Here is a 12355-nt window from a genome sequence, read left to right as displayed (position 1 = left end):
TATATCCCCAAGCCAGCTTCTGGAAAAAGAATTTGGGCTCTCTTAATGTTGTCAGTCAATAGACTATATCTAGATCGTGTGTTTCTTAAAATGATCTTAGGCACTGTGAGGCTTCTATAAGATTGCTCTTTAGATACCTATTTTTAAAGCATTCCTATAGGAAAGAAGAAACTTGAGGTCTGCTTCCAAAGTTCATTCCACTGTGGCAATAGACAGGAATGAAATCTTTGGCAAAATCGGGGAAGGTGGAGACCGGTAAGGTATAGCTCTCGCTGCTGCTTCTGTAAGCATTGTTTGTAATGCAGATGGCTGAATTGGTAGGTTGGTTCAAGATGTCTTTGAGTTGAGCGTTATAGTTACTCTTTTTTCCTTCTGTAAGCACCCGCCTTTCCACCCCTTATTTGCTACGCTACCTTGTACCCATTTCCTCTCCAGCAGTGGCTTCAAACGTAGCTGAGGCCTTTTTGTTCCAGATCGCGCTACGTGCTCTCTGAGTGCAGTGGAAAGGGCTGAAGTGAACAGCACTATAGAGGTGACAGCACTTGAACAGGGGGCCACGGATACAGCCTTTGGCTGCAGAATTTTCAGTGTTGTGATTCCTAAAAGGTTTTCTTCTCCTCTTTCTTCCTTTTTCCCCACAGGGAGAGACTTCTTCAGGCTTATGGTGAATAGTGGGAATCCTTTAGTTGAAGGAGGCATTTCCTAAACTTGGCATCTTTACCCTTTCATCAGTCTTACTACAGCCTTAAGCAGTGCAGAGCTGTCTATCTATGCTCTGCCCACCCTGCTTCAGGACTGGACCGATCTCCATGGTATCCAAAAACCCTAAAATAAATTCAGTACATTTCTCCCTTGTCACGGAAAATCAGAACACAGTAGTGATGATGCGTGTGTACAGTAGCTTAAGGTGGTTGTAAAACATCCACGTAAGAGAGGCAAAATTTGAGCACTTATTGTATTGTCTTATATTGTAGTGATCCTTAATTACTCCTGACAGCTGCTTTGACTAAGCTCCTGCTGAGTAATTAAATGTTCCTCTTGTACATGCTGCAGAGTGTACAGTAGAAGCCCTTGGGTGCTTGTGTTTGGGGGAGTTTGGAGCTCTACTTTAAAATGGGTCTTTCCCCCTGAGCTGCTGGCATGGTGATCTGGTTGTGGTGAATCACAGTTCAGAGCCTTAGGTCACAAGCTCCTACCCGTGTCCTGTGCTCAGCTCCTGAAGGACCAATGCTCAGGGCAACATTGATGGGCCGCAAAAGGAGCAGCATCCATACTGCCATAGTATGGCAAGAGGGAAGATCCATATGATGGAAGTAGCATGAGTGAGGGGGAAGTAGCAGGGTGACCCTGAAGAAGAAAGTGTTGAGTAAAAGGCCAATTGAAGTAAACACTTTTCAACAAACTAAAGCATCCCACTCCCCCTCCCCCCACCTCATGGGAGCCTTCTGTGCAAGGCTAGTATCCCTGCTGTTTAATACAGCCCAGCTCTCCTTGCTTGTCATCACACAGAGTTGGAGAATTTTTATCTCCACGTCTGGTTTCTTTCATAGCTGTTGTAGCCACTGTTGTAACGAGGAGAATAAACAGGACACTTGCAGCCACTTGTGCATAAAAGCTCGTGGCTATAACACATACCTTGTAAAAATGTAATATAGACAAGATCTTGGCTCTTGCACCCATTTTGTACAATATTGCCATCATGAATACCAGAAGAGAGTGAGTTGCTGGGCCTGAGAACCAGACTTACGTCCGTATTGCTTATCACTTCCACACTGAGTGGAACTTGTTCATAGTGCTGTCTGGACGCCTTCACCTGCAGGTATGAAGTTATACAATTCTGGGAGTCATGCCCAAAAGACGCTGGCAGTACCTTAACAGGCCATAACTTTTGTGTTATGATGGGGGTGGGGGAAGCAATGGAGAAGCAAAATCATAGAGGAGGGGGAAAACTAACAAATACCTTCCTGCCCTCTTCCCCACCCCAAATCTCTGTCAGTACCTTTACAATGTGTGGGCTTTACCTCTTAAGAAAAGTGGAAAGGAAATAGAAGTCTTGCACTTCCTATTGCAGGACAATAGGCCAAGGGCAAGGGCCATAGAAATATAGGCCTTTTGTTTGGAAAGATTCTGTTCGTTATGAGCGTAATTTGGTATGGACCATTTGTTCCAAGCCAGGCCTGTTAATCGTGGTGACAGAATATATAGTAGAAGCAGAGATGATCCATAGGAGATGCTGTTTCCATGTCTCAGATGGCTCTGAAAGCTTGCAGCAAGATATTGAAGTGCCCTGGCTGCATATTTATTGTCGGTGTTGATGGTTTGCCCATCATTGTAGTGTCTGGGTGCCTGATTAAAGAGATGAGTTGGGCTGGATATCTCTATAGGTTTCTGCGCTTCTATACCTTGTTTTTGCAGTAGCTAGTTTTTCATTTTACTCGTCCATGTCCACCCATCTCATCTGCTGTCCTCTTTTTGTGGGAAATTCTGATGGGTTAACACAATAAATGGAACATAGATATCAAGATTATTTGCGGGCAAAACCCCTTGAGTCCTTGCTGTCATACTCTGAACTAATTCCAAGTGAGGGAAGAAGTTGCAAACCAGCATAATTAAGTGCACATACATTTATTTCTGTTGAGCTCAGGATTCATTCTTCACATGCCTCATATCAAGGTACAAAAAGGATTATCTTTCAGGCTTTTATTAGCTTAATGGTAAAAGGTATTTGCCCACATTCCTTAAAGGTTGTGCTGTGTTTGTGACCATATCAGTGTGTGCTGAATGCATGAGGAGGGGTTGGTTATGACATCGGATTTGTTTGAGAGTGCTCCCAACGTTGCCAGTGAAGAGTGACCTAGAGTTCAAACTGTTAATCACACCTCTAGAGCAAAAACGGTTTGTCTTTTGTGCAGGAAACTGGGTAACAGCCATGATATATTGCTGGACTTCTCTGTTCATTGGAGACTGTGGAGGGGACTAAATATAACTACCCCCCTACTCCTCACACCTCTTCTGTAGTAATGGGATCAGAAGAGTGAAAGGTGTTCCTCAGATTGTAGCCCCTTATTAATGAAACAAATTTGACCCCCATGTTGCAGGTGGCAAGATGACTCTGTTGGATTGGTGGTCTTACACCGGCTTAAAAAACCCCCAAACGTTCTGTAAGATTTGTGTGCAGAGTTAGAATTTGTTTTAAATTTGTGTAATTAACTAATATTTTAAAAAAATGTTCAGTGGAGTGTACCAGATTCCACTACTACCTCCATTTTGTGGAGGGCTGAAACCAAAAGCCTTCATTCATCGCCATTTGGGAGGTATTAGTTTGCTGTCTACTTATAGTTCATGATTTGTTGCAGTTTTTATTGAAGATTTTAGATTTAAAATATAATGCAGATCAGGAAAACATTTAATTTTTAAAAATATGTGGGGCAATTTTAAATTTTCCCTTTGACATGTAATTGGCTTGTAGATACTGGTTATTTTAAACAATGTTTTGTTCTCCAAATCATAGTCATCAGACTTGCCACAACTGTTCTGACGCATCAGTCTGTTGTTTTGGGTTCCAGGTTGCTGAATTGGTAAAGATTAGAAATTAAGGGGGAAATAATTAGAAAATCATGGACAAAATACTTGGATGAAAACTGATTGTGAAATTGCCATTTGAAAGAAATTTTTAGTTCATTTTCCTCTTGTTAAGTTACATTTTAGCCTAACAGCAGGAAAATAAAAGTAAACTTAAGAAAATGCAAATAAATGTTACTCTTTAAAACTGGTTAAAAACAGATTTTTGTAAGTTGCATTGTCCACTAGTTGCGTACGCACTTCTTATTGTGACATGAATATATTAAATGTTGTTGTGGTAACGTAAATATTTGTTTTCTTTAGGTAAACAAACATTAAAGATATTTGATGGTAATGATGCAGTAAAACGCAATCAATTTAGACTGATTTCCGTTCCAAGGATTGCAAAAAGTGAAGAGGTTGTGGTAAGAGACTCTCAAATGGATAACGTTGTTGTCTGATAGATTATGTTGGCTTCCAGCTATCCCAACATACAATGATTTACAAATGTAATGCATCTCACAACGACGATGACAAAACCTGCTTGTACCTTAGCTAGAATATTAGAACATAATTTGGTTCTATCTAGCACTGTTGATATTCCTGGTACTTCCGACCATTTTATGAGGTACTGAGGTTAGATGTGCAGACTGCAGAGACTTCATAGATGTATGCAGCAACCGTTATGTGTTAAGCTGTAACTCACCTATCCTGTCGAACATTCAAATGTGGTTTTAGTGATAGCTGGGATATTGGCTAGTATACCAGGGTTACTAACAAGCCCCCTATTTTTCTCTCTAAATATATAGTATTTAATTATTTTAACTTCAGTCTGGAAAGTCACCAGAGGGTTACACATACATGAAACAAACGATCTTTCAAGACTGCTACTTATATCCATTTTTCTGTTTATCAAACGAGGCGTACTAAAATTGCTGTTGAATAAAAACCCAACACTCTGCCGAATGAGGGAAAAGACAGAATGATAGGAGCTCTTCCTTAAAAGCACTCTGATAGATGCAGGGTAGGAACCTATATAGAATATTACCAATGTTTTTCAGCTTCAGTCAATAAATAACGGTTATTATATACCCTCTTCTGCATTATATACCCTCTTCTGCATTGATAATGTGCTCAAAATTAACTGAAATTTTGAAAATTACTGTTGATGATCCATATCTAAAGATAATATGCAGTGCAAAAAATGTTTGCTATTTAGGATTGCTTGGTATTTTTCAAGCATAATTATTTTGGCTGTTGTCTTCTCCCAAATTAAAAAAAATTCCTAGTCCACAAAAAGTGCCATCCTGGGACATATTCGCTCCAGGGTCTGTGGTGGCTGAAGATGATGCGGGCTGTGATAGAGGGTCTCCAGTTTTGGAACTGGGCTGTAATGGCACAGGAAGGCTACAAAGTTCTCTCTGCTGCAGGTGGAGTGTCTTTACCTGGCCAGGAGAGCCCCAAAGAGGGTGATGTGGACCTGGGGAATGGAGTGACTGTGAAGCAGGGATGATTAGCGCATCCAGGGCTTAAAGTGGTCTCTTTGATTTAAACCTGGATCAAAGGCAGGCAGCTGTATGCCCCATAGCACAGAGAAGTATAACTTACCTCTCCGTACAAGAATGAATCCTGAAGCTGTGTCTCTATTGCATCTCACTACATTTATATTAAAATGATAAATCAATAGCTAGACAAAAATACTCCGGGCACCATCAAAAGCTATATATTGGGATTCTGGTGAGAAATTTCCTCTTGTGTTTTATATCACTAAAACTTCATTGTGAAACTATATGCTTATTTTCTATAGTGGCCTATCAGCTGTTTTTATGCTCCTTTAAAAGACTCTTTTAGAGTAAGTGAACTGACTGAATTTCATAACTGTGTCCCAACCGTACATCAGTGCACATTTTCAGAGGAGGGCAAATCACTCTATTTTCTGTGGTGTTGTAGGAGGCAGCGCTGAGGGCATACTACGTAAATGATGATCAACAGCACTATGAGCTCCAGACATTTTCTCAGCAGACCTTGTTTTCTGATGACATCATCAACAGGAATGATGCCACTGAAGAAACCAACCCAGGTCCAGTGTTCAGAGAGGTGGTTCCCGAAGCTTGGATCATCAGAGCCAAACCTAAGGATCACGAAATAATAAGAATTTATCCTGGTTGGCTGAAGTGAGTGCTTTCCTTCTTTTTGCAAGGTTACTCTGGTCAGACAATTTTGCCTTCTGTTGTGGCCAGGAAAATGTTTTGCAGTCTTTAAAGTTGCATGAGGGTAAAGGAGGACAAAATCCACTACATTTCAAGGATCTCTGTTGGTATAACAGATATTTATTTTTTTAGCTTTCATTTTTCTTCATTTCTAGACTCTGACATTAACTATTACATGATTTAGCCCCCAGTCGTGCATGTTTAAGAGTCAACAGGTGCCTGTGCATGATCGGGCATCTTTGTTTAGTTGTAGCACGTATTAATCCAAGGAGACATAACTTTTTAAGCAAATTGTATCCATATACAAATGATGAGCAGAAGCTTTCTTGTGAGAACTTCATATTTTTAAAGGGAACATTAAGATAAAGATATGTATGTTACATTCTTTTCCATGTTAGTAATAGGTTAGATGATTAAAACAGGTTTTTTTTAAACCTTACTTGTTTTTTACTACTGAAACTGTTTTGCATTTTATGCACCCTCCACAGTGAAATAAGACTGATCAGTTTATAGTCACTTTCATTTTATAGTTGCACCTTTCATCCCAAAGGTTCCCGAATTGTTTCATGAGTTGTGTATCTGTCCTTACTGCTGAGATTGCCAACTTGGTCCCAATTGTATTGACAAAAATTTTACTCCACGGTCCTGCAAGTGAGGCTGCACAGTCAGAGGCCCATGGGTTTCAGTGGGCCTTCATATAGGCCTACATGTGTGAAGTCACCAGCAGTATTGAGGCTTCAGTGACTGGTCTCCGGGATAGTGGGTTCCCACCTGTCCAGTGTGAGTGGGACTGAGGCTTGTGGACAGCTGAATTTTATAAGCTGGTAACAAGTTTTTTACTGAATGGGGCTGAATTGTAACTGGGATCTTAGAGGGAAGCTCTTTGGATCCTGGTACAATTTCCTGAGCTAATCCAACTGCATAAGTGATTTTAATTTTAAAGATTTTTTTTGTCTAGAGTGGGAATGGCATATATCTCCCTACGAATAGATAAGGAAAGCACCACCGAGACAGTAATTAAAGAAGTTCTCCTGCAATTAGGACGGCAGGTAAGCGATATAAAGCTCATTACCATTTCTTTGTGCCTTGTATGAACTATCCTAACAGTTCATTCAAAAGAAAAAGCATACTTTACAAAAACTTTATGTATGACTTTCCCTGTACTAAATAGTCTTAATGCTCAGCGAATTATAACTCCTGCCTTGCATAGTGCCAAAATTGGGGATAAAACATTACCTGAACATAATAAAACAGACAAACAAGGTGGGTAGGGTGATATCTTTTATTGGACCAACTTCTTTTGGTGAGAGAGACAAGCTTTCTGACATGGCTACCGCACTGCATAATACAACAGACCGAATAGCTCTATACTGAAAGCCTCGTCCATTTCTTACAGGCCAAGCAAATTTACACATACAAAGAGGAGAATTCTCAATCTAGAGCATATGTCTTTTGTGCTTGTGTATCTCTTGAATATTGAAATCAGGCTGATATGCAAGACCAAGTCCTGCTGGAACGGGAGAAAACCTTGCATTCTTGTTTGAGGTGTCTTCTGCATTGTCCAGCTCGTGGGATGTGCTGGCTAGTGCAGGTCACATGGTGGAACCTTCTCATAGTAGGGCCTGTTGACGCACTCATGCATCTCTCCTGTCCTTCCCATCTGCATTCCTGAATGTGCCAAGGGCAAGATGATAAAATGGGATGCAGTACCCTCAGCTGCCTTAGCATCTTCCATCCACAGCAACAAATGGACGTACACCTATTGGGTTCCTTTGGAGCCAGCTCCTTCACTTAGAAGACCGTGGTGCCTTAGTTTACTGTTTCATAGTTTATGTTAGACTTAGGATAAGTTAACTGTTAAGTCAAGTTTTATTTTTAGTATAGTTTAGAGAGAACTGTTTGATTCCCATTACTGGTTCCATGGCAGACCTGAAGTTGAAGAGACCAGGCTTTCAAAGGTGCAACTCTTGTCCAGCAGACTTCCTAGCATGGCTGCCCATAATAGCTGTTTGTTGAGTGCTGCTGTACTTCGCGATGCTCTGTCTGCAGCACATTCAACCCAAGAGGACAGGCAGGGCAGAAAAGGTGGGAGAGTTGCATTGTATGTAAGGGAGTAGTATGACTGCTCAGAGCTCCAGTATGAAACTGCAGAAAAACCTGAGAGTCTCTGGATTAAGTTTAGAAGTGTGAGCAACAAGGGTGATGTCGTGGTGGGAGTCTGCTATAGACAACCGGATAGGGGGATGAGGTGGACGAGGCTTTCTTCCGGCAACTCACAGAAGTTACTAGATCGCAGGCCCTGGTTCTCATGGGAGACTTCAATCACCCTGATATCTGCTGGGAGAGCAATACAGCGGTGCACAGACAATCCAGGAAGTTTTTGGAAAGTGTAGGGGACAATTTCCTGGTGCAAGTGCTGAAGGAACCAACTAGGGGCAGAGCTCTTCTTGACCTGCTGCTCACAAACCGGGAAGAATTAGTAGGGGAAGCTAAAATGGATGGGAACCTGGGAGGCAGTGACCATGAGATGGTCGAGTTCAGGATCCTGACACAGGGAAGAAAGGAGAGCAGCAGAATATGGACCCTGGACTTCAGAAAAGCAGACTTTGACCCCCTCAGGGAACTGATGGGCAGGATCCCCTGGGAGAATAACATGAGGGGGAAAGGAGTCCAGGAGAGCTGGCTGTATTTTAAAGAATCCTTATGGAGATTGCAAGGACAAACCATCCCCATGTGGAAAAAGAATAGTAAATATGGCAGGCGACCAGCTTGGCTTAACAGTGAAATCCTTGCTGCTCTTGAACACAAAAAAGAAGCTTACAAGAAGTGGAAGATTGGACAAATGACCAGGGAAGAGTATAAAAATATTGCTTGGGCATGCAGGAGTGAAATCAGGAAGGCCAAATCACACCTGGAGTTGCAGCTAGCAGGAAATGTTAAGAGTAACAACAAGGGTTTCTTCAGGTATGTTAGCAACAAGAAGAAAGTCAAGGAAAGTGTGGGCCCCTTACTGAATGAGGGAGGCAACCTAGTGACAGAGGAGGTGGAAAAAGCTAATGTACTCAATGCTTTTGTTTGTCTCTGTCTTCATGAACAAGGTCAGCTCCCAGACTACTGCACTGGGCAGCACAGCATGGGGAGGAGGTGACCAGCCCCCTGTGGAGAAAGAAGTGGTTCGGGACTATTTAGAAAAGCTGGACAAGCACAAGTTCATGGGGCCGGGTGCGCTGCATCCGAGAGTGCTAAAGAAGCTGGCAGCTGTGATTGCAGAGCCATTGGCCATTATCTTTGAAAACTCATGACGATTGGGGGAAGTCCCGGACGCCTGGAAAAAGGCTAATGTAGTGCCCATCTTTAAAAAAGGGAAGGAGGAGGATCCTGGGAACTACAGGCCAGTCAGCCTCACTTCAGTCCCCGGAAAAATCATGGAGCAGGTCCTCAAGGAATCAATTCTGAAGCACTTAGAGGAGAGGAAAGTGATCAAGAACAGTCAGTATGGATTCACCAAGGGAAGGTCATGCCTGACTAATCTAATTGCCTTCTATGAAGAGATAACTGGCTCTGTGGATGAGGGGAAAGCAGTGGGCGTGTTGTTCCTTGACTTTAGCAAAGCTTTTGACATGGTCTCCCACAGTATTCTTGTCAGCAAGTTAAAGTAGTATGGGCTGGATGAATGGACTCTAAGGTGGATAGAAAGTTGGCTAGATTGTCAGGCTCAACGGGTAGTGATCAGTGGCTCCATGTCTAGTTGGCAGCCGGTATCAAGTAGAGTGCCCCAAGGGTCAGTCCTCGGGCCGGTTTTGTTCGATATCTTCATAAATGATCTGGAGGATGGTGTGGATTGCACCCTCAGCAAATTTGCAGATGACACTAAACTGGGAGGAGAGGTAGATATGCTGGAGGGTCGGGATAGGATACAGAGGGCCTTAGACAAATTAGAGGATTGGGCCAAAAGAAATCTGATGAGGTTCAACAAGGACAAGTGCAGAGTGCTGCACTTAGGACGGAAGAATCCCATGCACCTCTACAGACTAGGGACCAAATGGCTCAGCAGCAGTTCTGCAGAAAAGGACCTAGGGGTTACAGTGGACGAGAAGCTGGATATGAGTCAACAGTGTGCCCTTGTTGCCACGAAGGCCAATGGCATTTTGGGATGTATAAGAAGGGGCATTGCCAGTAGATCGAGGGATGTGATTGTTCCCCTCTATTCGACATTGGTGAGGCCTCATCTGGAGTACTGTGTCCAGTTTTGGGCCCCACACTACAAGAAGGATGTGGAAATATTGGACAGAGTCCAGTGGAGGGCAACAAAAATGATTAGGGGACTGGAACACATGACTTATGAGGAGAGGCTGAGGGAACTGGGATTGTTTAGTCTGCGGAAGAGAAGAATGAGGGGGGATTTGATAGCTGCTTTCAACTACCTGAAAGGGGATTCCAAAGAGGATGGATCTAGACTATTCTCAGTGGTAGCTGATGACAGGACAAGGAGTAATGGTCTCAAGTTGCAGTGGGGGAGGTTTAGGTTGGATATTAGGAAAAACATTTTCACTAGGAGGGTGGTGAAGCACTGGAATGCGTTACCTAGGGAGGTGGTGGAATCTCCTTCCTTAGAAGTTTTTAAGGTCAGGCTTGACAAAGCCCTGACTGGGATGATTTAGTTGGGGATTGGTCCTGCTTTGAGCAGGGGGTTGGACTAGATGACCTCCTGAGGTCCCTTCCAACCCTCATATTCTATGATTCAAGAGTATGCAAGGAGTTCCAGAGCAGGCTGAAAGCCCTACTGTTTCAAGAAGGTTTGGCTGTGAAGCCCCTTGGAGATGGTACCTCTTCAGGGTTCTGATCAGAAGGTGAAAAGTCCAATATGCGTTTTGGACACCTCTGGGTCTCAGAAAAAGACCACAATGCAGAAAGCTCTGTCTCTGAAATTTTGTTAGGAACACTGTTTACAAAGATTGATATAAGTCCGTTATAATTTTTTTGTTTTCTAATTGTCCAGTTGCTATCACATCTATTAAAGTTCGCTTTCTGTATAAACTAGACAGTTAAGAACCATAATGCCTGACTTGAAAGAACTGGTACCAGGGAGAGGGGGCCAGTTAAAGTTAGTTTTGATCTCTAAATAAGTTAAGAGTTGCTTTAACAAATAGCTGGCCAACCGGGTGTTTTCCATAGCATGCTCAATGTTTGAAGCTCTCTGTGTTCTCTATTTGGGTTAAGATCCGGATTATTTGCAATGGGTGGTGTTGGCGAGGGAAATGAAATTATTTTGCCTCTAGTTCTGTTCCAAACCCATAGAATAGCCTTTGCTAAAGGATTTATGTAAAATTCTGGTAGGCTAACAGTGTTTACACTGTGCTGTTTTCTGATGTGGTCCTGCAAAATTTATTCCTGTGATCGATCCATTGTCCCTTATCCTCTGGGCAAAAGGCTTGATAGCCAGTGCAAAAAATAAAGGAGACAATGGACATCCCTGCCTAGTCTCTCTGTGCAATTGAAAGCAGGGATTTAACCCCATTAACTCGCAAAGCTGCTTTTGGGCTGGTGTGAAGAGCATTGTCCATTAAAGGAACTGGAGGCCAAAGTCCATTTGGGACAGGATGTGAAACAAAATGTTCCATTCTATTCTATCAAAAGCTTTCTCTGTCTAATGATAACAAGGGAATTGTATCTTTTAACAGTGATATGGCAGTATAGGAAGTGCAGAATGTAAAGTCTTTTCCATTGTTAGGGAGAACCACCACAGAAGCTTCTTTCATAGTTTCTGGAAGTTCCTCCCCTAGGTGCTTCTCAAGGGACCCATGAATGCCTCCTCAAATATCTTGTAATATTCAGCTGGAGAGCCATTGGGTCCTAGAGTTTTAGCACTTTTCTTACTTTCTGTTGCCTCTAGGATTTCTTCTTCTGTTATTTTTTTAATCTAAAGTTTCTTTATCAATTTTGCTTATCTTTGGCAAGCCTGCTACTTCAGGATATTTCCAAATAACTTCAGAGCCTGGAGTATCTGAGGTATAGAGATTTTTATCGGCCGCAAAAGTAGCCCATATTTAATTAGAGAGTAACTATCTTTTGCTGACTGTCCATCCCAGCTATCAAATATTACTCCCACTGGTTCATGATCTGACCATATAATATTGCCAGTTTCTGCAAATCTTGTCTGCTTCATTAAGGATTTAGAGATTAACGTTACATCTCTTCTAGTATAGAACCGATGATGGTGTGACTAAAATGTGTAATCTCTTTCCCCTGAGAGATTGAATTGTTGGCCCAGCGACTTCAACGCTGCATCTGCTTCCCTGTCCCTCTTGTCTTTTTTATCAGATCTGTCCTAGTGAGGAATTGGTGTGCAATTGACGTCGTCTTGAAGTGTAATTCCCTTTTTCCCCACAGTGTTGCTGTGTTTTAAAGAAGTCACTGGAGGTTTTTAAGAACAGTTTGGACAAAGACTTGTCAGGGATGGTCTAGGTTTACTTGGTCCTGCCTCTCTGCAGGGGGCTGGACTAGATGACTTCTCAAGGTCCATTCTAGCCCAACATTTCAGTGATTATTTGGTGGAAATATGCAGTCCTGGAGCTAGAATGAAA

General features: G+C 42.4%; 1 protein-coding gene across 3 annotated transcripts in view; it reads left to right on the top strand.

Moving 5' to 3' along the window:
* The window catches only part of DGKQ (diacylglycerol kinase theta), a 172718-nt gene that overhangs the window by 111423 nt on the left and 48940 nt on the right, over nt 1-12355 (top strand). For all 3 annotated transcript variants that reach the window (XM_073345802.2, XM_073345805.2, XM_073345804.2), the window contains 3 exons: nt 3886-3986; nt 5512-5735; nt 6730-6820. In XM_073345802.2, coding sequence (XP_073201903.2) covers nt 3886-3986; nt 5512-5735; nt 6730-6820 — 416 coding nt within the window. The remainder of the gene's footprint in view (nt 1-3885; nt 3987-5511; nt 5736-6729; nt 6821-12355) is intronic.

Source organism: Lepidochelys kempii, chromosome 5 (genome assembly GCF_965140285.1).
Source record: "Lepidochelys kempii isolate rLepKem1 chromosome 5, rLepKem1.hap1, whole genome shotgun sequence".
Classification (NCBI taxonomy): Eukaryota; Metazoa; Chordata; order Testudines; family Cheloniidae; genus Lepidochelys; species Lepidochelys kempii.
The sequence above is the reverse complement of the archived record's forward strand: the minus strand, read 5'-3'. Positions and strand labels throughout refer to the sequence as shown.